A 26420-nucleotide genomic window follows, 5' to 3' on the forward strand; every position below is an offset into this window, starting at 1 on the left:
TTTAAGACACTGCATTTTACCTCCCCCAAAGGGGCACGCAAGCTTCGCAGGTGGTGAGAATAATCACGAGGAAACGCACAAAAGCGCAGCGAAATAATCGTTCGAAAAACAACCACAAAAAAACACACTAATCATCACTGCACAGTTGCAAGCACACAAGCAGGAATCATTACCTGTACATGGTATGGCAGTGTGTGTGTGTGTGCGTGTGCTTCAAAAGAAATTATGCATTGGGGAAAAATCTCCCAAGATGCTTTTTTCGGACGACAACAAACAACGTTCAATGGTTGATTTGCAGTCAGCGGCTTAGCGGTGTGAGACTTTTCCCTTTCGCATGCGATTAAGTAAAGGGGAAGAAAAAAGAAGCTCAAGTGTGTGTGTGTGTGTGAGTGTGTGTGTGTGTGTGTGTGTGTGTGTGTGTGTGTGTGTGTGTGTGTGTGTGTGTGTGTAGATTTTTTTCGAGTATGTGTTAAGTCGTCATCTCATCGACAGCGCTGCTGGACAGTCGCTGGCGCGCAAAATGCTTAAGCGTTGTATTTATTTTGTTTCCCATCGCTGTCGCTGCTGTTATCTTGCACTTTTGCATTCCCACTCGCAGACGCTGATGCATTGCGATGCAACACCGCACCACAATGACACACCGACGACGACGACGACGACAGCGACGGTCGCTGTGTTGGAGTGGTGACCGTGTAGTGGCTGGCGGTAGTTTGGCTGATGTTAATGGGAAATGGTAATTACACAAGGGACCGCGCGCACACACACACACACACGCCGTACTGCTTGCTGGCCATTTAACGAGCTGGGCACTAATTTGTCCCAAGCAGCGAGACAAGTGCGACGCAGACACGGGACAACAAAAGCAATAATATGGTGAATGGTGAAGAGAGCTGGCTGCGAAATGCACCAACCAGGGAATGATTTTCTATGCATTTCATGAACAACAATTGGTAGAAAAATCCCAATAAAACAATTATAAAATGACGCTGTGTGGTCGATGGATTATTACTTGAGCTACTTCACGACCAGTAGCGCACACAAACGAACGAACGAGGGAATGAATTATGAAATTCAAAGTAGAAACCTCATACACCCCTCATGCGTTGACCGTAATTTATGCCACAGTCACGCAGTCTGTCGCTCACCTATGATCGGAAATTAATAATCCAACACCAGTAGGAAGTACCAGTACGAGGGAAGCGACAATACCAAACGAAACAAACGTTCCCTCTCTCGAAGCAGGTGCAATAGGGCGACCCCTTTCTTCACTTGCTTGCTGCCGTGTGTCTGGGGCCAGAGCAATTGGCAAAACGATCAAAGCACTTCGGCAATTGTTTACTTATGCAGCACGCTGCATAATAGTTACGCCGGGGACAGTTGTGCGATTGTGCGATGTGTTTTGTCTGCGTCCCGAAAGTGGACCGATTTACGTGACTAATGCATATAGCTGGCTGGTACGGGGTACGTCTTCTCCTCCTTTCGTGCGCCCCGCACGAACGTGGCCGTGGACGAACAGAGCGAGGGGGGAAAAAAGGGGGAAAACTGCGACTTGCGGAACTGCGTGCGTGCCACCTTTCACGTCGGTGACGAAATGCGCGCCAGATGCGTCATCGATCGCGGGGTTCAGGTTAGTGGTTGGCCTGAATTGCTTTTGTCAATCGAAAAGGGGCGCTTTCTGTGTCAAATGGTGAGGGGAAAAGGGAAGTCTTTGATGTGATGAAATGAGTGAGGATTTGTTTTCAATTCACATTACACTATTTAGATGTCTCTACATTTCAAGATGTATGGAATATTCTCTTTGAAAAATTAAAATATCTGTTCGAGACTGCAGAAATCGTTTAAAGTATTTAATTCATTCCAAAAGCCAACGTTTTGCGCTTGTGTATCAAGAAAACTTTCCCACTTGCTATCGCAACGCAGGCACCTTTGAAGAATCAACCCCAAAAGCAACACCTGCACCACAATGTTGCGCCATCGGATGTTTTGCGAGCTGGACTGCACCGGACATTAAAATCGGGCGAATGAAACCACACTTTTAAACCTATAAAGGCGCGCGCGCACTCACACATACAGCAAGGGTGATGTCGTGATCACACCCCGCCACAGTCACCCGTTTTGGGGTGGGTGCACTATGGAAAAAGCAATCGGAAACTTTCTCCCATCAATAATCCATAACCTCTCGGGGGCTCGTTGGGGGGGGGGGAGACCGCTCGATTCCACGGTACATCTTCCGCGTCCGAAGGCCTTCACACAAATGTCGGCAGTACGTTATGGGAATTTTATTTCCCTCCCCTACCCAATGCCTGTACCACCGGTCAAATGGATTGACCCCCGCCTCATCCCCTACGATGGATTCCAAAAATAAAGAGAGGAAAAAAAAAAATGCAAGCGACGAACCCAGCGACGTTCGAAAGATCGAAGGTCAGCGCGAGCATCATCGGGGGGGGGCTGCGAAACGTTTCGCGTACACTTTCCAGTTGGAAACGGTCCGACCGTCGCCTACAGCTGTCATCGCGCGGTGGATTTGACATTTCGGATTAATTTCCATTTCCCATCCAACGGCTACAAATTAGACAGAAACACACACACAGACAGGCAGACCAAACGATGGAGCGTAAAACGCTTATCTCGCTGCTGTTATCATCCTTTGCCGGTGGTGATGGTGAAGCTCGTAAGGCGGAAATGCAACACTCGGGGGGGAAGGCAAAGCACAGCTGATTGTGGCCGCCAGTGAGAGTGCATTTTTGGCCGACACTTCCGTAGCGAACGAAAGAGACCAGACGGAAAATTAATCTCGCATTACTGTGCAGCATCCCCTCGTGCTCCCCGTGGCTCCACGAACGAGTGCGAGAAAAGTCACAGAAAAACGACGGCCCGAAAACAAAAAAAACGGTTTCACTTTCTAGCATTTTTAATTCAAACATTAATTAGCTCTCGCACCGACAAAATGGATTCCGTGGCGAACAGAAAAAAAAACGCTCAAACCGTCTAGCCTAGGAGTGGCCAACGATGGTGGGCAGGCAAGCAACAACGAAAATTAGAAACACAAAAGCGACAGCACGAACGAAAAAAAAAGTGCGTAAACGAATTCAAATCCTCAAAACCACCGAACCACCGGAAGAAACGCAGATCACACCAACAACAACCACTACTACTACAAAAACTGCCGATAGAAAAGGAAAGGCGTAAAAGAGAGGAAACACGCACAAACGCACCACACACACACACTTTTGAATTGAAAGCACCACCAAAATTGTACGCACCGAAAAGGATGAAAGGCGACAAAGCAAACGAAGCAGACCAACTTCCAACGCACAAAATTCACGCACCGTACGCACCGACTCAGACGCCAAAAACGTTGGCAGTGTTGGGCCGCAGCGCTACAAACCTCCCCCCCCCCCAAAAAAAAACGAAAAGAAAGATTTGGAAAGACTTTCCTCTCCGGTGCGACGAGGGCTTCATCGTGCGTACACGCACCGCGGAGCTGGAGCTTTTATGCGCCTGCGAAACGAGAAATGGCGCACCAACAACGCAGCGGCGGCGGCGGCGGTGCAGAGGAAACGATTCGAAATCGCTCAACGGTGCGTAAAACTGGTTTTTTGGGGAGAGTTAATCTGGTGCCCCCCTTTCCCCCCCCGTGCTCGGGCAGTGTCTGTCTCGGCAGCAGAAAAGGGAAGTGATGAATAACAAATAATAAAAGTAACAGCGTAGCAGTATAAAGCAGTTCAAGACGGTGAAAGAAGGAGTACAAAAAAAAAAAAAGAACGATCACACTCATGAACATGAACCCAAGCCGTGGCTTGTTGCAATGAAAGTGAGAAAAGATGGAAGGGAAATGAGCAGCAGGGAAGGAGCAGTACTGTGTCGATCTGCGATCTGGTTTTTGTTGCGTGTTGCTTGAGGAAGTAATAAACTTTTATCAACAAACTGTTGCAAAGGAAACGCTAAAGCTTTTGCAGCATACACTGAAGCAAGAGGACGCTCGACCAGCCGGAACTAGTGTCAAAAAGACTAGCTAGTTAAGATCTTTTCCTCTTTATTTATGCTCTTCGGTATTTTAAAATAACAATTTCAATACACAAAGTCAATCTCCATCGCTAAAAAGTGTCTATAAATAGTATCGGCCTTTAAAGCTGTTATTGGAAGTGATCTTCATGTCACCTAATGTTTGTAGAAATTGTCACGCTGCCCGCTCAATGTCGCAGAAAGTAAAAGTAACGCCACACTTCACCAGTAACGTCCGCGCGTCCCCCAAAAAGCGCCCGAAATAAACCGGTCCGGAGCGAAACTGAGCTGAGGCCGAGCGCGTATGATTTGTGGAAGCACACACACACACACACACATACCCAAAACTCACGCACACGTGGGACACTGCCGCGGCCGGTTCGTCAGGTCCGCTCGTTTTCGGGACCAGACCACGGCCCGCGATCACCCCTTTTACCCCGTGAAGAGGAAGTAGCGAAATGAAATGGAAAGTTTTCCCTACTCCCGCCTTCGTTTCCTTCGTTCCTCCATTCGTCGGGCCCGGGGTCTAGCCGAGATCAGCGACAGTGGTTGTTTGTGTTTGAGTTCGCCTCGACTTTGGCTTCATTTTCGGCAACGTCACGCGCGCATATCCCTTAGGGCAAAGTCGTTCGCAACTGCAACAAGGTAACCCACGATCGACCCCCGGGGAGAGGTGGAAGTAGGATGTTGCTCAATCGGTTGGGTTTCAGCGCGCGCCTGCCAGAAAGTGGTTGTGCGGTGAAGACATATTAACGACCGGGCCGGGAACGAAACCCCGGACGTTTGGGATGTGGGAGGAGACACATTCCTATGGTGTGATGGTTTTGGCTTTACGGATCCTGGGATCGACCCTTTTGGGTACCCTTTTGAAGCATGAGGGAAAAGGGCAACTTCTTGCAGGGACCGTGCGATGGGAGTCACTTTTGCGGAAAACCGTAATGAACTGTTGAACTTGCTCAAACTCTGTATAGAAGGGTCTCAATTAGAAAGAAAGCAAATCGATTAGGGATGAGCATCCAAAAAAGCAGTTTTCATGAGAATGCGTGATATTCCTTGCCATTAAAATACAATTAACAAAGTATATAACATTCTTGAGGTGTGCGATCGACGAAACTGTAAACCTTGCATGTTCGAGACATCTTCAAAAACAAGTTCCGAAACATGGCTTTGTGACATCAAACTCGTTTGAATGCCCGAATGTCTGGAATTTGTCAACCTTTAAAGTGTTGAACATCATCATTAAATTCCTATCAACTCCGAAACATCTTCATGACTTCAACATATGAGCAAATGTGCTAACAGTCATTAATTCTTAATCTATTTTCATGTAAGGTTTTACAGACTACTGAGCGAAATTCATTGACAGTATCCCAAAACCCACTTGCATCCCTTTCACCTTGCCCCTGGAGGATAAGAAAGCAACACATTACCGTTTAGATACGCGTGATGTCTCCACAGCTGCTGGACCTGGTACTGTGTGATGCTGTTGTTGTTGTTATTGTTGCCGTTGCTATTGTTGTTAAGATTAATCGTGTTGTTGTTGTTATTGTTATTATTGGCGCCATTGTTGTTGTTGTTGTTGTTGTTGCTGGTGTTCTGATGTATCGCTTGCAGCAGCTGAGACGTAGGCGGTAGGTTCTGGGTGCCACCGTGATGGATACCGGTCAGTCCGTTTGCACCGGGCGTGTTGCTCGTGAGCAAGTTCTGATGTGTCTGCTGTTGTTGCTGCTGATGCTGATGTTGTTGCTGCTGTTGTTGTTGCTGCTGCTGCTGCTGCTGCTGCTGCTGTGGGTTGCCACCCATGCCGAGTCCACCGACATTCGTAAGATGCTGCAAGTTGTGAACAACTTGCTGCAGGGGCATACCGATCGGAAGGATGCTCGGTGGTGGCATCGGCCCCAGGAGCTGACTGTGCACGCCCTGATTTCCCATACCGTTGTGGCCGCCGCCGGGTCCACCGCCACCGCCAGCCCCGGTCGGACCGCTGCCGTTCGGACCGTTCGAGAGGATCTGGATGTGGGGCGACGGGGACGGCGTCGGTGGCCCAATGTTCATCGTCGACACCGGCGGCAAGGGTTGGAATTCCATGTTCATGGTGAGGCAGCGGGGTTTGTGTGAGGCTGTACAAGCGATTTTAAGTAGTTTCTGCTAACACCGATTTGCTTCAAGATTCTTAACTAAATTGTGCACGGGTTATTCGTGTTATTCCAACTTTTCTCTTCCTATATTCCTCCAATCACACTCACTATTGCACTCTATACACTACTCAAATTCCTCTGGAGCACGGATTGGTGTCGTTTTTCTCTCTCTCTTTTTCTTCTCTACTACAAAACTTGTCAAACACCACTAGTGGGAAGATGTTATCATTCACACTTAGATCTATTCGCTTTCGCTCTTATTTTTCCAAGCAACCACAAACACTGGTTAGCTGAGATATCACAATCACACGAATGGTGGCGACGTTTCGCACTCACACTAAGCTAGAACCACCTGCTAGGAAGCAAAACATACAGACGAACACTTCATCGTGATGAGTATTTACGCGCATACGTTGCTGGCATCTCACGCCATGTTAATCGATAGGCTTGCCGATACACACACTGTCGAGTGGCAGATGCACCCACACAGCACTCACAAACTCATACACACACACTCACACACAAACACAGAGACTAGGACACTAGCCGCGCTGGTCGAAGGACTAAATATCGGCGGCGATCGGTCTACTTCTAGAGGTTAGAACAGGGGGAAGGAAGAAGAGGATGATATAGAATCTGATCACCAAAACCCGTCGGATGGGTTTATGATATCGGAGGGGGGTCAAGAGGTGGTGTCTCGATGATCACTGCGCTCACAGATCACAGAGCAAACCGGCTGTAGGTAACCGCAACGTCGGGACCGGTCGGGACCACGAGCAAAGACATCTGAGAACAGCTTACAGAGACTAGTCCACCTACAGAAGGGGTAGTGGGTTACGACTCCCTCAAAAGACACTTCCGAATGCAAGCGTAGCAGGTACCGAAGATCACACGTTTTTCACGCACCGACTTCCTCTGAGCACTTCCTCTGAGTGTTAGTGGCGAAGAGTAGTGCCGCGGAACGCACGGGCCTGACTGCCGCTTCCGAAACCGTTGGCTGCTAGCTTCCCTTCCCCGGGGGGAGTGTTGGTGTGCTATTTTTTTGTTTGTTTGCGTTGCCCTCTTCTCCACGACACCGGACTGGCGTTGTCTGCCTCGCTACCGCGCGCGCTCGTATGCAAATGCACTATGCCCAGGCAGTGTGTGAGTACGCCGGTGCTGACCTTGTACGTGCTACACCATGCGTTGCGGGTCGCGCACTAGGGCCCTACTCGGTGCTTGTATTGTTACGCGCGCTCTTCTCTATTCAAATTGGCGGCGTTCTAACGAGCAAAGCAAAACGACACTAACACTGCACGGCACTACGCACGGGCACACGGGAACGGAACGCGCTCGTGCGAACTTGTGAACGTACAGTCAGACACTGAAGCTTTAGTGTGCTCGCAGCCGAAACCGAGCGCAATCGGGAACGTCGGGAACGCGCGCGCTCGCAGAATCGGGAATCGGGCACCTACACCCACACCGCCAACGAGCTTGGTAGTATACCGCAATCCCACGGGACAAGCGTTGTACGTCACTCGCGTCGTCACAGCGGGAGTGTACTATTCTATTGCTGTGTGCGCTTAGTGTATAGAATAGTGAAACCGCATGCACTGAGTTCTCCAGGAGTGCTCTCGCTCTTTCTCTGGATGCTTACTGTCACGCTCACGCTGTTCGGTATGCGTGTCTTCGCCACTGCCGGAGGTTGCGAAGGTTTTGATCACTATATCCTGTTCCCGCAATTGTTTTCACAGATACAAATCAAGAACCTACAAGAACTTGGGGGAAACCCGCCAGTATCCTGCCCGTCAAGGCAAAGGATGGTTCTTGATAGAACGCACACACACACACACACGCGCGCACACACACAGAAGGTACGGTGGCCAGCTGGATGGCAGCACGCGGGAACACAGCGCAGGGAACGCAGCCGCAAACAAAAAAAAAAAAAAACACCACGCAGAAACGTCAGTACGCGATCGCGCACGATCGACCTCGGAACGAAGAGTAAGCCCAGCGCAACTAGCGTCAGGCTCGCCACGCTCGCAAACCGTCCCGTTCGTTCGGCCAAAACCGGGGGCTCCGGGTTCGGGTTTCGGGGTTTGGTCGCGAATCCCCCGCCAACAACACGAAACAAGCAGCAGCAACAACACAAAAAAAAAACCCACCACGACACCCATTACCGCCAGCCGCCAGTCCCGGCCAGACGCGATCACTTTCACTCTTGCGCGTGCAGACGACGAACCCCTCGCCCGCAGATGGCACATCCGAAACCGACGACCAACGCGTCGTTCGCTCTCTTTTCCGCACCGCTGCGGCATAAGCCCGCCGCTCGTGTCACGCTCTGGCTCGAGGCAACCCCTTTCACCGTTTGCCATCATCGCGGAAGTCGTGCACGCATACACAAGCGAGAAACCCGAACCGACCGCCGGAGTGAAAGTAGTGCTGCCGTGCTGTTGCGAGCGAGCGAGTGCGAGCGGGACCACTTCTGGTACAGGCAAAACCATCACCACCGGTCGGTGCTCTCGCTCGCCCTTTGCAGCTTTACACGCTTTCGCACTATTTTCCGCGTCGGGGTTCGCCAGATTTGGAGCCCCGCATTCAGCAAAAAGGGGAGCCCATTAACACACACACACACATAGAGAAAAGCACTAAACCGTCGTTAAATCAGTTCCTGTGTAGCGGGTAGATGCTGTCGGACGATAAACGGACAGCGTGTGGGATAGCAGCACAGCCGAGGATCGCTTTTGCCAAAAACCAAAAAAAAGAATTCATCCACACACACACACAAATAGAGATACTAAACACACACCACCACTCTTTCCAGCGGCCCCTGGGAAGCTCGAAGCAAACGGGGCGGGGGAAACACTTTTACTTTCTTTCTGTACCTTCTCTTTCGCGCGCACACTGCTTAGGTTTCCTCTTCGTCGTGCTTCACCCATTTGCCCGGAAGTGTTTGCAGCGGAATGTGTGCCGGGCCTGGCGGGGCTGGGAGGGGGCAAGGCAGCCGGAGGACAGAGTGCGGGAAGAAAGCACATCCAACAACCCACCCACCACCCGAAGCGGGGGGGAGGAAAGCTTGGCAAATGGCCAAGCGAGCAGGCTGGAGGTGGAAACACGAACGAGAAAATGCAAACAATAGGAAAAATCGTAACACAGCCGAAGCGTTTGCGTATTACGTGATGCAAGAAATAATCGTCGCGCCAAATGAGCACACACACACACACACAGCCCGTTGGAGGAACGGAACCCGATACACACACTCGCAGCTCTAGACGCAATAGATCGGATCGGGTTTGCCTCTTTCGGCGTTTTGGCGTTTGTGCGGAACTGGCTGGCGCTGAGCAGAAACGCTGTTCGGCGCTCGATGGGCGGAATGGAACTGTTCCGCGTGCGGGGACAGCACTGGCTGGCACAGAGCAAGCACACATGCACACACACACGCACAGCGATAAGGGCGCTTCGGTGGGGAAGCTTCCCTGGGCAGGGCAGAACCGCGCACATGCGCACACCGTTTTTCCGAAACGCTTCAAGTGGGTGGGGTTTTGCTTTGGGGGCTGTCGCCGGTTTATTGGAGCGAAAGCTTGGATCGCTCGGTTCTGTGCCGTGCTTGGGCGGTAAGGACACTCCCATCAGGATGTGTGCCGAGTTTTGGTGAGTGACAAGTGCGGTTCCAGTCACTCTGCTGGACTTGCAGTTGACTTGGAGCCGGGTCCTTCGCATCAAATGTCAATCTAACTTACTTGACAGAAACGTAAAATATGCCAGAAAGGGAGAATTTGAGTTGAGCAAGAGATATTGTCATCTTTTAGTGCCCTTTAATCCTAAAGCAGTACTTAAGTAAGTTCAATTTCAGTCTTCAGCCAACTTAATTACCTAGACAGAAGCATCAAATAATGCTCAAATATGTTAAAATACACAATTAAAAATTCAATTAAATAGTTCTTTGAGGTAAAGCTTTGAGGCACTCTGCAGCCTTTCAATGTGAACCTTTTCCCCGTTCAAACAAAACACAATATTGACATCCTATTGATTGGCTTGCCGCAGGATCCAATCAAACACCTGATTGTGCTCCCCATTTAGTACTGTGCCTCGAGACTACGGTTTGCAAGCCGGTTTTTCCACGATTAGACCCTACGCAAACCGGCAAACCGGGCACGTTCTAGATGGCGTGTACCGTGCTCCGCCACTAGCTTCAACCACTTATCAGTGACTTGCTGTTTGAGGATGGTGTTGATTTATTTCCAGTTTTTTTTTTCTTCTTCGCTGGCCTATGTTTATATACCACGGTCCCCTATCTCACCTATGAAAAAAAGGGCGAGATCACACAAACACACAGGGCACGCTTGGCGGTTTGTTTAGTGCCAGCAGATGAGTAAGTGGACACACAAGTGAGTGCATGAAGTCGACAGGCACAGCTACACTACCTCCAACAGTTCCTCCGCTGTACGGTAAGGGCAGTGCACAATTAAACCGATTGAAACTTAATTCACTGTTTCACAGTCGGCTTCGGGGAAGTTACAACTACTATTGCTACTACTACTACTACCACTACCACCACCAGAGGGCTAGTGTAGTCGGGCTGGGAAGATGGTTGGCGATCGTTTAATTACAACTACCGATGGGAAACGGCAACAACATCAGCAGCAACAAGCAACTCACTCTCGACCAAGTAAACCTTCATCTTGCGTCCGCGGAGCAGGGGGGGATTGGAGCTCTGCGAATGATCCCACCCGCTTCCCTATCTATGCAGCTGCCGCCAGCTTCCGCTCTCTGATCGTGCGATCGTGCAACCGGCTGTGTATAAAACGATCAATTGAATGCAGCGGATGGCGTGCCGTGCCGTGTGCTTCGTGCTCTGTGAGAAAGGGGGTTGTGGAATGCTGGAGCGTACACCGGAACATCATTTGCATCCCTCGCTCGCTGTGTAGCCCACACGTCTCCATACGCCGCCCCACCGTTCAGTAGCCGAGAGGAACTTCGATCAACCGATCTGAGCCGCGGTGTGTTTGAGAACGGTTTTTCGCGGCAAGACACATCCAACTCCGAAGCCCCTTTTCCGTATGCACGTTAACAGATTGAACGTTAACTCGTGTTTGTGGGAGAAATTAATATACGTGCTGCTTTTATTAGCACTCCCTTATGTCACTTCGGCCACAATTGTTCTATTATTAAATCATCAGAGCTCGCTGTCTGCGGAACCCCGTTTGCAAATAGAGAGAAGCAAAGCAAAATAATACCATTGATTGGATTGATTGTTGTACGTCCGTTTCGTCGTCACGTTCTGGCGGTGTGCGAATAGTGTGTGAGTGTTATTAAAGCTCCCTTTTTATACCAGACTTACGGCTGCCAGAGGGCACAAGCTGTCAAAGGTGCTAGATCATCGCTGATTAGTTTGCAGTTAACAATCTTATATGCTAAAATTAAGCTCTTTATTGGTTGCAGGACAATGTACCAATGATTGAGCAGTACAAGGAAGGAAGGAAACTATTAGTTAGAAGGTTTTACGATTTTAACTCTCTTTTTTTAAATTGAGATGGACATTAGGTGGCTTGATTTATCTCAAAATATCAGCCTAGATTTGATGAATATGAAATAAATGTAAAAAAATGCTAATTTGTAAAGTATTCCAAAGGGATAGCTCATGTATATTGGAATTTGAAGAACATTGGTATCCAATCGATGTGTAATTCAATAAGAAATTTTAACTGAAAAATAACCTTCTAACCCATTGGATTTAATTTGATTCTTGATGCCCTGATGTAGGCTGGAAACTTATTAATTTAATTTAAAACTTTAAATAAGCCAATGCTTTGTTCATTGTAATCACAAAGATTTATTTGGAATAAAACTTGTAATATACTAATTGAGCATAAATTTACAGCAAATTTCCGCATTTAATAGATAATGTTGTAATAATGGTTAATATGGTAGAAATAAAAATATTATTATATTTTACCATATGTTGCCATTTTTGATGGATCGATCGATCTTTGCAATCTGATAAATGTTGCTAAAAAACGTTTTTTTTAGCAAAACAAAAAATTTAAACGCACTGTACTGCTCTTCGCATACTTTGCTCCAAACGCTTCCAGCGGTTGAAGCGACTCCTCCAGATAGTGAACGATTGTTACCGATTGCAGTTGAGTGCATACACAAACAGAACCCGGCACACATCTACCCCGCCAGTGTGTGTGTGTGTTTCTGTGGAGTGCATTTGTTTCCCTCTGTTCCTCGACCGCACCGACTGCATCATCACGCTTGCACCATCATTTGCACCTCCTAACACACATTGGCACACACTGCACACAGCAGCGACGGTGACCAGGAGTGGGGTCGGGTCAGGGCGCGGGCCCGACCGCAACAACCGCGAACTGCAGTTTGCGATCGGCGCCCGCGTCACATACCCGGCACGAGCGCAAACTGCAATTAAGTGCACGAAAAAACGCAACGGCAGTGCGGGCGCGCTCCAGAAGTGCCCACGGCTCCAGCTCCCATCCCAGCGCGAGATGAAGTCGTCGGCGATCGTTCTGGCACAGTTTCAAGATCAAGTTCTAGGATCAAGCCAGTGGCCAGTGTGGCGGGTGTTCGACGTTCACCTTGCTTCGCGCGCGGCTGTTGCAGCGTTCAAGGCCACTCTCGGTGTGTATGTGTGGATCTGGCGCGGGGACAGAGAACGGATGCTCCCGGGCAGGGGAAGCAGCACCGGGCAGCATTGCTGCCACCTCACCAGCGGGCCGTTGTTTAAGACATAAAGACGCCTGTGATGCATCTCGTGCAGTTGTTCAGTTCGCAAAGTTCTGCAAACCGACCGCTGCAATTGGTCAGCGAGCACTTTCATGTGTGGGTTTTTTAGTTTTGCACGCGGTGTATTAGCATTATTTGCGCAATAGAATTGATCAAACGGTGCGCCCGACAAGGTGGGGATGATGGTGAGCGAGCGCCGTACGACAGCTCGTTTAGCGAGCCCGGTTGGCATTTCAATTAAGCAATGTTTAATCGGTTTTGAAATGATGCAGTTTTTATTTTTGTTCAGTTCTACTGTACTGGAAGCAGTGGAGGTTTTGTACGTAGCACGTACGGGGTAACATTAATCAAACATTTGATGGGGAGCAATTAGAAAGATCAACCGTTGGGGGAAGGAAATTGTGTGTTTTTTTTGTCTTTCTCCGTTTTACATCTATTACAAAGACTTTGAGATTTTGTTGCAGACAAATGGTCGATCGTTATTTACTTCCAGCTAGGGTCGAGATAAAGCATATGATTTACAGAAGAGAAAGGTCGCTCTTTGATTAGGAAAGATTAGTGTTTTTCAAATGCCAATTGAGTTGCTCGTTTGCGCTTCTTATTTATCTAACTTTATGGTTGTTTTAAGGATACCTTGGCTTGACAAATTGGATTGAGCATTATACTGTGTCTTTAGTTAAATAATATACCATCTCACAGTAATATCCTTGTTCAATTACAATACTATAGTAAGAATATCCTTCTACATGATTTTTCAAGGGTTCTCATAATTTTAGGACACTTTCTTGACTCTTTCCTACGGGAAATGAACTTTATATGATGTCATTTGGACTTCCTATTGTAAATTCCTATTGGATTTGTAAATTGGATTTGGAAAATAAATTGCTCGAACATGACAGCTAGTTAAAAACAGTTCATTTTCCAAGCTAATTGGACTTTGATTTCAGAGTAAGTTGATTCCAATAGCCCTTTTACACTACATTCCTATGTATTGTATATTCTTATTCTATTGTGTGTCTCTTTACTGGATCTCTTTGTGATAGGCTTCGCACATTTGTGAATATCTAAAATCCTCACAGCGTATCTCGTATAGAACGTGAAATGCGTATTCAAACCCCTCTATTCAGCTATGAGCTGTTCAATTAGTAACGGATAGCCATGTCCATTAGAAGGTAAGCCAGACCCAGACGGTCAGCGACAAACATGAAGAAGAAATCCCGGTTGATACAGCCCTTAAAATGTCGGTTTGCGGTGCAGATTTCTATTAACAATATCATCAACATTTTTGTAGCAAAATTTTTCTTTCCATTAGAAAGTAGTTTCAAAAAGCTAATCGTACGACAGTTGTGTACCAAAAATTGTCCGGAACAAGGAAATACGCAGAACAAAAGCCAACTAGGCTCATTATTTGCCCAGAAATTATTAATACAGTATCAAACTGCTTCCGCTGCGCACGGCAGCTAGAGATTAATTAAATTAGACCCGTTTATGCATCTAGTCTCATTGTTTCACCTCATTTCCCTGCAGCAACAACAAAACAAAAAAAAAACAAAACACAAAAACATAAGGAAAACATAATCGCAAAAAGTGGATCATCCGAAGCGAACAGTTTTACAGGTACCGGAAAACATCGTGTACCGTCCCAGAGTGTGCGTCCTTGCTCGCTTACTTGGCTAGCCCCACCCAAAAACAGTTCCTCTTACCAAGTCACTAGGGCTTGGGAAAAAACTTCCAGCATTTTCCGTGCCGATACCGTGTCCCCGTTGTTAGCCCACTTTCCGCGTGTGGAACGATACCGAACGGCGCCTGTTTCCCCCCACCCGGGCGCTGCAGGTTTGTGTGTGCGTGCGTGGAATGGGTATGCTCATTCCATTAGGGTGAAGGCTGGGGGGGGGAGGAGAGTGTTGAGCCGTTTCCTCATGCCGCCGGAGCGACCGAGCGAAACCGTACAGCGGACGGACACGAGGCGAATGCGATTACGCAACGAACGAGAGAGAAATGGAGTTTTCCCGCTATCCTCTTCCTACCATGTTGGATCGGTGCGGTTGTGCGGTTTTCGATACCAAGGGGACGGCCGGGGGAGTGTTCAATTTTCTTCCGTATGAAAGGAAGGGGAGGAAGGGAAAAGGTGCAAGCAAGTACGGTGGATGGATTTGCAGAAGTAGACACACTTTTTTCGTAAAGCTAGTGCAGGTTGTGTCTTCCCGCCCGGGAGATTACTTTCTCAAGTACGTTTGAGTTTGGGAGCTGTTTGGTGTTGTTCACATGTCCCTTTCATATAAACCTAATGCAGGATCGAAAAAAACAGATTTTATCGCAATATTCGTCCCACATGGAATCGATTTCCAAAAAAACAAACATGTGAGCAAACCCTCACGCTCGAAATCATCCATCTCATCCTCTCATTGAAGTCACTTAGCGCAAACCGACCGAGCGGCTAAAAGCAAAGTGGCAGAGGCGTACCGGTGTATCATCCAGTGTATCACCATTTTTGCCAGTCTCCCAGGACTAATTCGGTACTGATTGATGCCAGATACCTCTTGTCAAGGTGAAGGTGATGGATGGAAATTGACCAACAGTGACATGTTAATCCAGGCCACAACCAAACAACCAGCACAGAACATACAAATCCAACCACACTTTGCAGAACATGATTTACAAATTTCGCCCTTCGTTTGCACGGTCAAGCACGGTGCCTTTGGGATGTGTGTGTGTGTGTGTTATCACAAGGTGCGATGACTTTGTTACATTTGCCCAAAACGAACATCCGTGTGCACTGTTCAGGTCGACGCGTTTAGCTTCGGTGCGAAAAAGGTTCTTTCCTTCGAGCAAAACACTTTCCCGCAAGCATGAATTATGAATCGTCGCTCAATAGCGGCATCCATTCATCTTCCCCTCGCGTACGCTGGGATGGGGCTTGGAACACTCGCGAAGCCTTTCAAATGCCACCCGCCGCGAAGGGGTTTAGATACTTCAGCGAATCGATTTGATGTTGATTAATCTTTCGAAAGCAAACCGATCCCGCAGGAACGCAAAACGCGTGGTCCTGGTATTTCTTCCTCTCCCAGCCCGTTCGATCGAAACATCGAACCGGCGACACTCGAAGGGCTCGGAAGGTTGGTGTTTTTTTCTTCTTCTTCTTCTTTCTCTCTCTCGATCCGAAGACCCCTGCCAAAGGGCGCCTTCTCTTTTTGTAGTTGAAGGGCGAAGAGAGCGATGTAGGGTAGGTAAAAATTGAAGAAAAAAAAATACGATGGATGCCAGCCCTCTCAAGTTCGAAAGAAAGTGAATGGTTGGGGCGGCAGTTGTTACTTGCTTTCTGCTGCTGCTTCCGCGTCCCACCCGTGCGCGGGACGAAATTCGGCGAACGGCAGCAGCATGAGAGTACCCGAAACTGTGCTGTGCCCGCCCTCTCCAAGGGAGAGAGAGAGAGAGGCCCTACTAGACACGTTTTTTGGAGGGGATGGGAGATTTTGGGATGGTGATTTTTGTGCTGGACGTTTGGGGCAGCGTGTCTTGAACACGTGGACAGCGTGGCTTGGCAACGTGTTTTGGTGATGGAGCTGTGGGACGGAGATTTTGTACCAGCATTTTTGTACCACTAAGCAATGCCGAGAAGACGTAGGGCATTCTTGTTGGGAAGGATGGAATATCTGGGTTATTAATATATTTAATAGCTCAAAATGAGATACTCGAACTCAGTTTACTGGAACTGATGGTCGGCATCGAACTCTTTTCTCTAAATTAAGCCTTCTTGTTTTCCATTCTGTCACTGTATTGGCTCATTTGGGTAAAATGGTACATTAATTAACCAAAACTCTTTTTACCTCTTTGAACTATATATTAGTGTAATTCAAATTATGCTTAAAAACTTCGTGCATATTTGTAGCTATGAAGCTCTAACAGAGAATTTTTGGCTAAAATCAAGGATTATTACTCTTGTTGGAAATTTATTCTTGCAGTTGAAATGGATTTGCTTCACAACATTGAACTCACAGGAATCTTATGAGCTAAACCTTATTCAAAATGACATAATAATAATTATGTTCTTCTTGATTAACTATTAACGAATGACATCCATCGAAAAGTAAAACTAAAGTTTTTCTGTTGATGGTCGCTTCTATATTTTAAGCAAGAAAGTTGACATTTTCAACCTATCAGTGGAACGGTATTGAACATCTGGGTTGTATCGATATGACAGTAACGATGCGCCATGTTAGATTTAAGCAATTGTGTACAAACAAAGATGAATTTCAAAATTGTTTTATTTTCTTGTTTCTGTTTCAAATTTTATTAAACTTAAAAAACACAAATTTTATCTCTCAGTAAAACTAAATCAACAGTTTTGTGTGCGGTTTTGTTTGCAGTGTTGACATTATTTCAGCCACCAACTATCAAACTTCATATACAGGGTTTTCCAGGGGTTCTCATAGTTGTGGGACGCTTTCGAGACTCTTTCTCATACGAAGTGAACTTGATATTTTGGGAATTGGACTCTATGGCACCATTTTTGGACAGGATTCATGGAAATTCCTATTGGATTTGTCCAACAAGGATGCTATAGAGTCCAGTTCCAGGTATATTAAGTTCATTTCACTTAAGAAAGAGTCAATAAAGTGTCCCACAGCTATGAGAACCCCTGGAAAACGCTGTAATACAGACGGCTGATATCGTAAAAGCACTCAATGTTTGGTATTCAAAGAAAAAATAAATTACCATGAAGTTTTATTTAAAAACATAATATAATAATATACATAGAAGACATGAATATGTGTTTCACAAATATATTGTGTCGAACAATTCCTAATAAACAGTAATATATAATTACATTTAATTCTATACGTTATTTAAGTTTCTAAAATTTCTCTCGTATGGTAAGCCAATGTAAAGCGGTGGATTATTGAATATCAAAGAATCAATAATTTATTTCTTCAGTGATCCCTTTATGAGTATTTTATTAATTTTTTTTATTTTTAAGCTTTCATCCACGGCACTCTCCGATTGTAGCTAAATGGAAAACTCATGCTGATGAGCAGCCAAAGTTCAGCCACCTTCCTGCTGCTGCTGCTGCTGCTGACGGACGAGATCGTGGCTAATTGTGCCGTCGGGTCATCCGCGGATGCGCATCAACCGTTTTGATCGGCCGAAGCCGGGGCCAAATCGCAAGAGGAAATGATCATTTCCTCTCCGGTGTGGCGCGTGTGTATCGGTCTTTTGGTATGTGCTTTTCTCGTCATTTCATTTTTTCCTTCTTTTTTTCGGGAGGTCAATCACCGATCGATCGGTTCGCCGCCGCCGTCGCCGTCATCAATCACGAATCAACGAGAGATTGTGGCATTCGGAAAATTGCTCCGTGCGGACTACAGGCAAAAAGTCCTCCCACATTCACCTTTCGTAATGAATTTCCTTCGCTAACAGGGCGGCAAGCTGCGCAAGCCCCACAGCGCAGAGATAATGCCGGAATGCCGAAAATACCGATAGCCGATCGAAAAAACCGTCCATTTCGATCCGTCTGCGAGGGGAAGTTTTCCACCCCACGCCAGAAAGTGACCGTGAGCGTGATTTAACAGCAGTGGCCAGAGCAAAAAAAAAAGAAACAGATACAGCTACAGCGTCTGGTAGGAAGTAAAAATCGAACCGAAATGCGTGAAGAAGAGTACAAAACCGCACACAACCGCTCACATACCCACAGCGCAACGGCTGGGCGAGTGGAAAGCTACCAGCCGCGAGGAAATGAGCAGGGGAAGGTAATAAGTCAATTAAAATCTCTTCTCGCGGGCCGGCGCAACCGCGCCGGAACCTGCCGGAGCTGTGCGCTTTTCCAGCCCGATTCCGCGCGTCTCGTGCAATCCCTTCCGACCTGGCGGCTGCTGGGCAACAAAACACAAAAAATCTGCACCGTGAAGCATCAGAAGACTGCCACGAAAATGCTGCCGGGAGAGATAGAGACAGAAAAGCAAAAAACCATTCGATCAACGCGCAACACGCGCAGATTTAGTGGTTGGTGTGTGCCCACAGCCACTGCAGGAAAACCCCATAACCCTCACAGCGGAGGCGGGCTGGCGGAAAGGCGCACAGCGAGAAGGAAAAGACAGATAAAGAGTCACAAAAGCCATTGCATACGGCGCCCCGAAAAATCGGCCCGTCTGCGTCGGGAAGGAAAGAGAAACCAACTGCCGAAAAATCGAGTTTAGCTTGTGGAGAGGGAGGGAAAGGGGGTTCGGGGATGGTCAAAATTTCACTTTTACAAAACGAAATCGAAAGTTGTTCCAAAGTTCGGCGTGTCTCGCTGCGCGGGACCACCTTTTGCAGGTTCCACTCCACTGTCTGGTTTTGCTCGTGCATCTTGTAGGGTAGGTTTTGTGGTGGGTTTTGTTTGATTTTTCTCTCCCCCTCTGTCTCTCTTTCTCTCTCCCGAATCAAACGTATTTGGGCGTGTAAGGGCGGGCTGTGAGGGATGGGATGTGTCATGTCTTAGAGAGACATGTTTTAGAGCATTTGCTGGGACGTGTAGTGCGTGGCACGTGCCAGACTGCTTTACGAGCTTAAGCGTGCATGAGCAATGTCGGTCGAACGTGTGTACTATGCGAGGCAGCGCAATAGATTAATCTAGCGGGTTATGGTGGGTTTGGTTTACATTTAAGGAGATCGTACTGGAGCTGGTATTCGGAGACATAGTTGAATTATTGAGTATTGTAATAGTTGTAACAATAATAACATTATTTTATATTATTTTACTTTTATCCATTATAAAATATTTGCAACTGGTTCTAAGCAGCAGCTGGAGCAACTCAATATACATGGTTTTAGATAAACAACTACACATATGACATTGATATATTATTTGGACATTTTCAAAGAAAATTTTTAATTCGAAGTTCTGATTTCTCATAAATTTTAACTCATTCTAATCGTGGAGCTCCTTTCTGACTATAAAGTAGCTTTCAAAGCGATCAGTCAGCGCTCTTTATTCAATATTTCTGCGATGATCAGCCGATTGCTGCAGTAAAGAAGGGAATAGTTCACCCCAAAACAGTGTTGAAAGTAACTCAGCAACTTTGTTCCAAAATGAACCACAACTATTTACACAAAGATTCTTCTTTTTTATTTTCAGCTTAGCAAAAACTGAATTGTTTCCATATGAGCTATTAATTGGCTACAATATTTCATAATCTTTCGTAAAAAGCAAAAACACACACACCCCAACAGTAAAATGCAAACAAATCCCAATCGATCGAGCCTTCGTTTGATGCCATCGGTGACCTTTCCACATTTGCATTTCCTTTTTTTTTTGTACCAACAACCGTCAAGTTAACTTCCCACAACAATGGAAAAGGACTGTGTGTGTGTGTGTGTGTGTGTGTGTGTGGTTTTCCTCCCCCTATGCGGGAGAACAAGGAAAAACTCATCACCAATGCCAGCACGAGCTGATTATTATTTCGCTCTAATTGGATTATCATCGACGACCGCACGAAAATGCGCGACCGAAACGAATACCGCACCACACACACAGGCGCGCGTGCACACGTTGGCCAATTGGCTTAAGGGCTCGGCATCGGATGCATCGGTTGCCATGGCCAGCCTCACGTGGCTTGCGGTGGGCCAGGCGCATTAGTGCCCAGTCCTTCCTGTTCGCTGCTTCCCGGGAGGGAAACATTGGACGGAGTCGGTTAGTGTATTGTAAGCACCACCCACACACCCACATCACAGGATTAAATGTGGTGTCTTGCAAATGTCAAGCAAAAATAGCGTCAAAGTATTTAACGCAAAGCTTGTTGCACCTATCGGTCAGCTGTGCCTGTTGCTGGTAGCGGGAAAGCAAACAATTAAATTGACAGGTAGTGTCAATAATGCGCCTATTTCAAGCGTTTTAAATCAATCAATTAAAAAAGAGGGGTTTGCGTCAGAAGAAAAGTAACATTTTCCTTCATAAATTGACGCAATAACAAGAACATTGCTAATTTGCTCACTCAACGGACCCCGGCATGTGAGAGTATAAATGATTTATTATTATCACACCCGCGCACACACACACACACACACACCGAAACACGAGCGTGTTTGTCCGATCCACTTGCGCAGGAGCCATACAGTTTTGCCACCGTGTCGTCTTATTAGAATATTTAGTGTGATTACCAGCCATAGTCAACAGGGAGGATTTCCCTTTTGGAACCTTCGAGAAAGCCAGCGAGAAGCCAACCCTGGCGAAGGAATGTTTGTTTATTTGGGTTTGCCAAGTTTTGTTGCCCGCCCAGACACGACAGACACGCTCCCCCCGTGTGCCATAAATCTGGCCGAGCATTTGTGCAATTTCGTGCCCGAGAGTGAGTGCAAATGCAATTTCTTTGAGTTGAAAACAATTGCTACTAGGGGATGCCGTCTCCGTCAGCACCTTTCCCCGGTCCCTTCCCTCATCCCTCGCCCGTAACTGGTGGAGTAAGAAAATTGAAGTACTCTCACACACAACACACACACACTCAGCGGAGATGCACTCAAACCTGCTCAGACGCTTACTTCCGCCCAATATTCTCCAGCATCCGATCTCCAAACGTTCGACCACTGGGGCGGCCCCCGCCGCTTAGCGGTCGGGACGGGGCGTTGATTAGCATATTTATAAATTTCCATATCTGCCACTGCCGCTGTGTTGCTCCCCATGCCCTTGTCGGCCCTTAGAGGGCGGACGTATTTGTTTGTTTGTATTGCCATTACATTATGCGTCAGTTTTACGTGCATGGATATCGGTGATTAGATGGAAGCTCCGTTTAAGGCGAGTCAAATAAGTGGGGAAACAAACCAGTTAATCTTATTCCATATAGAAACTGATAAAATGCAATAACCTAGCTGCACTTATGGCAGTTCTTCAGCTCCCCGGCTGAAGTTCAATGGCAAATGTGCAAATACTCGTTGCTAGACAAAATGCACTCGAACTGATTGTCTGAATCAACAGCAGTGGCAAACATTTGTATTATTTATCACAGAACAGCACAATGTCGTTTAAAATGAGTAAATGCAAGGAAATAAAGAATCTAATATCGATACTTTCTTTCGTCCCCCTCGGACCTTTAACGTTCAAACGAATGTAAGCAAGAAAAGATTGCTAATAAGATTCACATAAAACTGTGCGTGTTGAGGCTTCGCCCTGCGGGAATTTCAAGAATGTTGAACCTAAAACCCACACATCTATTAACATAATTTCCCATTCACTATCCCAAACAAATCGATCGAGGCCCCAGGTACGCACGTCACGAAAAGGCGTTTTGTTTTGCCCTATCACATAGAAATTGAACCATTTTTGTGCTCCATTTTAATTCAATTAAAAACCACATCCGCCCTCGATAGCGTGCGTGTATTTGTATGTGTAAAAGGGCAGCTATCACTAATCGAGAGCATTCCCGCTGGATTTGCATGATGGATTGTTTCAGCGTTCCAAACATTCCCGTCCCAATTCTCCCTCACCACCTAGAGGGGACACGTTTTGGGTGAAATTTGAGACGCTCCGGCCCGAACCGGACCGGCGCGGTGCGTGTCCAGCTCATTAGTTGTGATTTGTGAACCGATTGCGGCTCCCTGCCGCGCACCTACAAGTGCACACACACACACACACACGTTTGGCCTCCAAAATGGTAGCCCACAGGAGGGTTGACAATTTCACCGACCGGATGGGCAAGGTAGCTCTCGGGCTGTGATGATTTATTTTTGTGAAATGGGTGTAATTATGTGTCCCACTTGTTTGTTTCCCTGTCGGCCGAAACAGGGGCAACGTGTGGTGCATGTGATGCATATATAAAATATTATTTATGATCATTTTATATACTCAAATTATGAGCAAAAGCTGCAATAATTTGTTTTAAAACTCGAACCGGGAAATGATTTAGTTTCCCAATATTCAAAGATAACATTTGAATCGCATTTTGAATGCGTTTTGTGCTTCCAGCTTTGACCGCCGCAGTGTCACGAAGCGCTGCGTTGGGCGTTACGCAGCTTCCTATTTGTGCCGCTTAGCGCTAGTGTACGCATGCGTTACGGAATGCGTTACGATCGTGGCATCAGCACAGTGGCTGTCAACTCTTTCGATCACTGAGATAAAATGTCATTGTTTTTTTTTAATGTGTGTACAAAATTGCGTTTTGGTTGTTGATAACATTAATACTTTAAGTCTCCACAATTTTTTTTTTTTTTAATAATGTTGACCTTTTATCTCGGTACAGTTTGGTAGTTTACTGACCTTGGTAGTAAAACCGCTTTCCCAGTTGGCCAGCAGCGGCGGCCGCTGCTACTGCCGCCGCCGTTAACCCGCTCGATGAATGCTGAACAGAGTGCTGATGTTGTTGTTGATGTTGCTGCTGCTGTTGCTGCTGCTGTTGCTGCTGCTGCTGTTGTTGTTGTTGTTGTTGCGCCTGTGTCACTGAGTGCTGATGGGTTTGCTGCTGTTGTTGCTGCTGCTGATGTTGCAGATGTACAAGTTGCTGCGACTGCTGTTGCTGCGACTGCTGCTGCTGCTGCTGCTGCTGACCGGTCGTGTGATGTTGCGATGGACCCGGCAACGCATGTTGCGTGTGCTGCTGAGCTTGTTGGTTTTGCTGCTGCTGCAGCTGCTGCTGGGTCGCGTTGTGTTGCTGCGCCTGACTGCTGGCCGCCGCTGCCGCCGCCGCAATTGCAATGCTGTACGAGTTTTCGTTGTACAGCCGCTGGTAGTTGGGGAAGGGCCAATTGTTGCCGCTCGATCGGCCGGGCGACGGGCCGGGCGAATTGTCCGGCCCCGTCACGGTTGCGCTGGTGCCGGTGCTGATGTGGTTTTGCAGCTGCTGCGCCCATGGATTCGACCGGTCCCGACCGTCCGACGGGTGGTGCTGGTGCGCGTGCTGATGCTGTCCATGCTGCTGCTGCTGCTGCTGTTGCATGTGCTGCTGCTGCAGGTGAGATCGGTTCGGGGAGGGTTGCTGATGTTGTACTTGATGCTGTTGTTGCTGTTGTTGTTGCTGCTGCTGCTGTTGCTGCTGCTGAGGTGTCTGATGAAGGTCATGATCGGTGTCACAATCGGAGGCGGAAACAGTTGCCTGGGCAAGCTCCTCGTCCGTCAGCGATTCGCTCCGTGCCGGTCCACTCTCGTCCGACGACATGCGATAGTATCCTCCCATGGCGGCAGCACTCGGGCCAGCCGGCGGATCATTGTAGTAATTTCCGCAAGCCGTCTCTGTACCCATGTTGATGAGTTTATCTGCAACTACTAGCCTCAACCACAGTACTTTTGTTCCACTGAAAGTCTTGGGAATGGCTCAAACTGTTGATTTTGGGCAAAAGTTTCTATATGCCAATCAATTCCCAGCTCACAAAAGTGTCCGTTATTTGCACTAGTCTCACTGTCGAGACGATTCACAATTAACGATTGACCGGACTCAGGATCGGCTCGTTGCACCACAGCTGCAACTTCTGGCAGTAGAACGATACTCGAACAGTTCCGCTCATTTTTTTTAACGCTTTCCACGAAAGGGAACGCAATAAGCAAATCTGCAATTGTTTATTCTCGACTGCACGCAATAAAACGGTGCTATTTTGCCTGATTTTGTTACACACTTGTTAACGACCCAGTGTCACACTGGCCTTAGTTTCACTTCACTCACTGTACGTTTCACAAGCATCACTATTGGAGATATTATAATAGTGCACAATAAATATTTTGTTTTTGTGGAAGGTTTTTCATAATTATTTGTTTATTTCTCGGACTTTCCGGAACAATTAAACACGCACGGACTCGCTATACTCAAATGCTGCAAATGTATATGGAGAAAAGCCAGAACAACGAAAAAACACCATTTGATGCGGCACGACGACAGTCTGTGCCTAATGTATCCCCTAATCTAAATAATTATTGCAACCAAAAAATGAACTCCAGCTTAATTTAGCTAATTGAAAAAAATACACAAAAACCCTAAGAATTTCCCCCTAGAAAATTTACATTAGAACCAAACAAAATGAAAAGCTTCTCTTTTTTGATGCCTCGTTCTCTTTGCTAAGCCTAAAACGGTTCACTCCACAAATAGATCATAACCGCTCGATTAACTAAACCCGATCATATTTCCGATCAAACACACACACACACACACACACACACAATAAATAAACTGCCAATAAATAATTAATCCACTGCTTATTCACCCACAAGCGCTACCGGCGCCACCGTCACAGCACCGTCGAACGGCAAAAACGAATGGATCTAAAGCACTGACGAACGGACAAAGCTTGCGCGTCTCAAACCAAACCATCAGCGAGCGCTTCCGGAATAGAACTGTTTCGCGATCGCACTGGCAAGCGTCCCGGTCGGTCGGTCGGCCGCAGTGCCACGGGAAGGTGAACCAAACACGTTTCCTGCACACAGCTCGCCAGGACGAGCGGCACCAGCACACCGCACCGCGCCGCGCATCATGCTGGAGAAAATGTGACCCGGGAGGAGGAGGAGGAGCAAGCGGCTATGAAAAGCATCCAGAAGCCTTCTGCCCCCGTTTTTTTTTTCGCAGGCCCCGAGTTTTCATTCACATTTTGCAGCCGGCTGTGCCTCGTGCCCGAAAGGAAAATCACCTTCCACTTGGTTTCGGTGTGGGGGGGGGGGTAATGTTCGAAGAACCGAAGAAATGGAACCGTTTCCTTATGGCTTCTCTCCTTGTTGGCCTACCCACTCGCAAGCGCGCGCGGAAAAGCACGAACAAAAAAGCACACAGACACACACACACACGCACACACTTCCGGATTGCCCTTTTTCCCAGCAGAGAAATGCGAAAACCCGACCCAAAGGAAAGAGCAAAGCAGCGGCCCACAACAAATGGCACTGAAAGCTCGCCCGGTACTGCGAACCGTTCCACTGCTCGGGACGCAAGCATGAAACCGACACAGACACACACACATACACCGAGGGGGGAGGCCTCCCGGTCACGTTAGTCAGCCAGCCGATGCGTTGGACCAGACGGCACCACCACCACCACCGCCCACCCACTTGCGCGAGAGCAGTGTGTGTCAGCGACCAGCCGCCTCCATCGAGAGGAAGCCAATCGAGAGAAGAAACCGGAGGAGGATCACAAACACACCCTCAGCTCGGGGTTTTGTTGTTCGTGTCACGCGGATCCAAGACCCAATCCCTCTCCATTCCCCCATCCCGGGGCAAAACACACAGAAACAGTGAAACAGCAACAACAAAAACCCTTCCCCATTCGGGATTTGTATTTGAGTGTGTCTGTCGCTGCGTGTATGCTATTCATATGTATGCGCACTGCACGTGGCAATCCATGTTTTGCACCACCGCGATGCGCGCGTTCTCTCTCTCTCTCTCTCTCCTGCTCACCCTTTCCCCGGGTTGGCTGCCGGCCGGTGAGTTTATATTCATTTTTCCCATTCGAGGCGATCCATCACACGCGAAACGAGACGCATCGAAACGCGCTCTCGGCAACGTGCCTTCCCGTGCGGGGGTCGGTTTTCAGCCCAAACCCATTGCCTTCCCCCGGCGGCACCATCCCACCTGTGCAGCGCAGAGAACAGCGGAGAAGTGACATGGAGAGGAGTAAG

At 47.6% G+C, this 26420-nt stretch overlaps 1 protein-coding gene across 14 annotated transcripts in view; it reads right to left on the reverse strand.

Moving 5' to 3' along the window:
• The window catches only part of LOC120895328 (myb-like protein Q), a 60020-nt gene extending 34283 nt beyond the window's left edge, over positions 1 to 25737 (reverse strand). For 3 of the 14 annotated variants that reach the window (XM_040298578.1, XM_040298575.1, XM_040298577.1), the window contains exon 1: positions 23092 to 24507. In XM_040298578.1, coding sequence (XP_040154512.1) covers positions 23092 to 24070 — 979 coding nt within the window. In that variant the 5' untranslated portion in view covers positions 24071 to 24507. Of the gene's footprint in view, positions 1 to 5435; positions 8071 to 9298; positions 9487 to 23091; positions 24508 to 25022; positions 25427 to 25536 lie in introns of those variants that run through there. The other 11 variants (XM_040298574.1, XM_040298571.1, XM_040298570.1 and 8 more) reach the window with 11 other exon arrangements.
• Positions 25738 to 26420: the final 683 nt, after the last annotated feature.

Source organism: Anopheles arabiensis, chromosome 2 (genome assembly GCF_016920715.1).
Source record: "Anopheles arabiensis isolate DONGOLA chromosome 2, AaraD3, whole genome shotgun sequence".
Lineage (NCBI taxonomy): Eukaryota > Metazoa > Arthropoda > Insecta > Diptera > Culicidae > Anopheles > Anopheles arabiensis.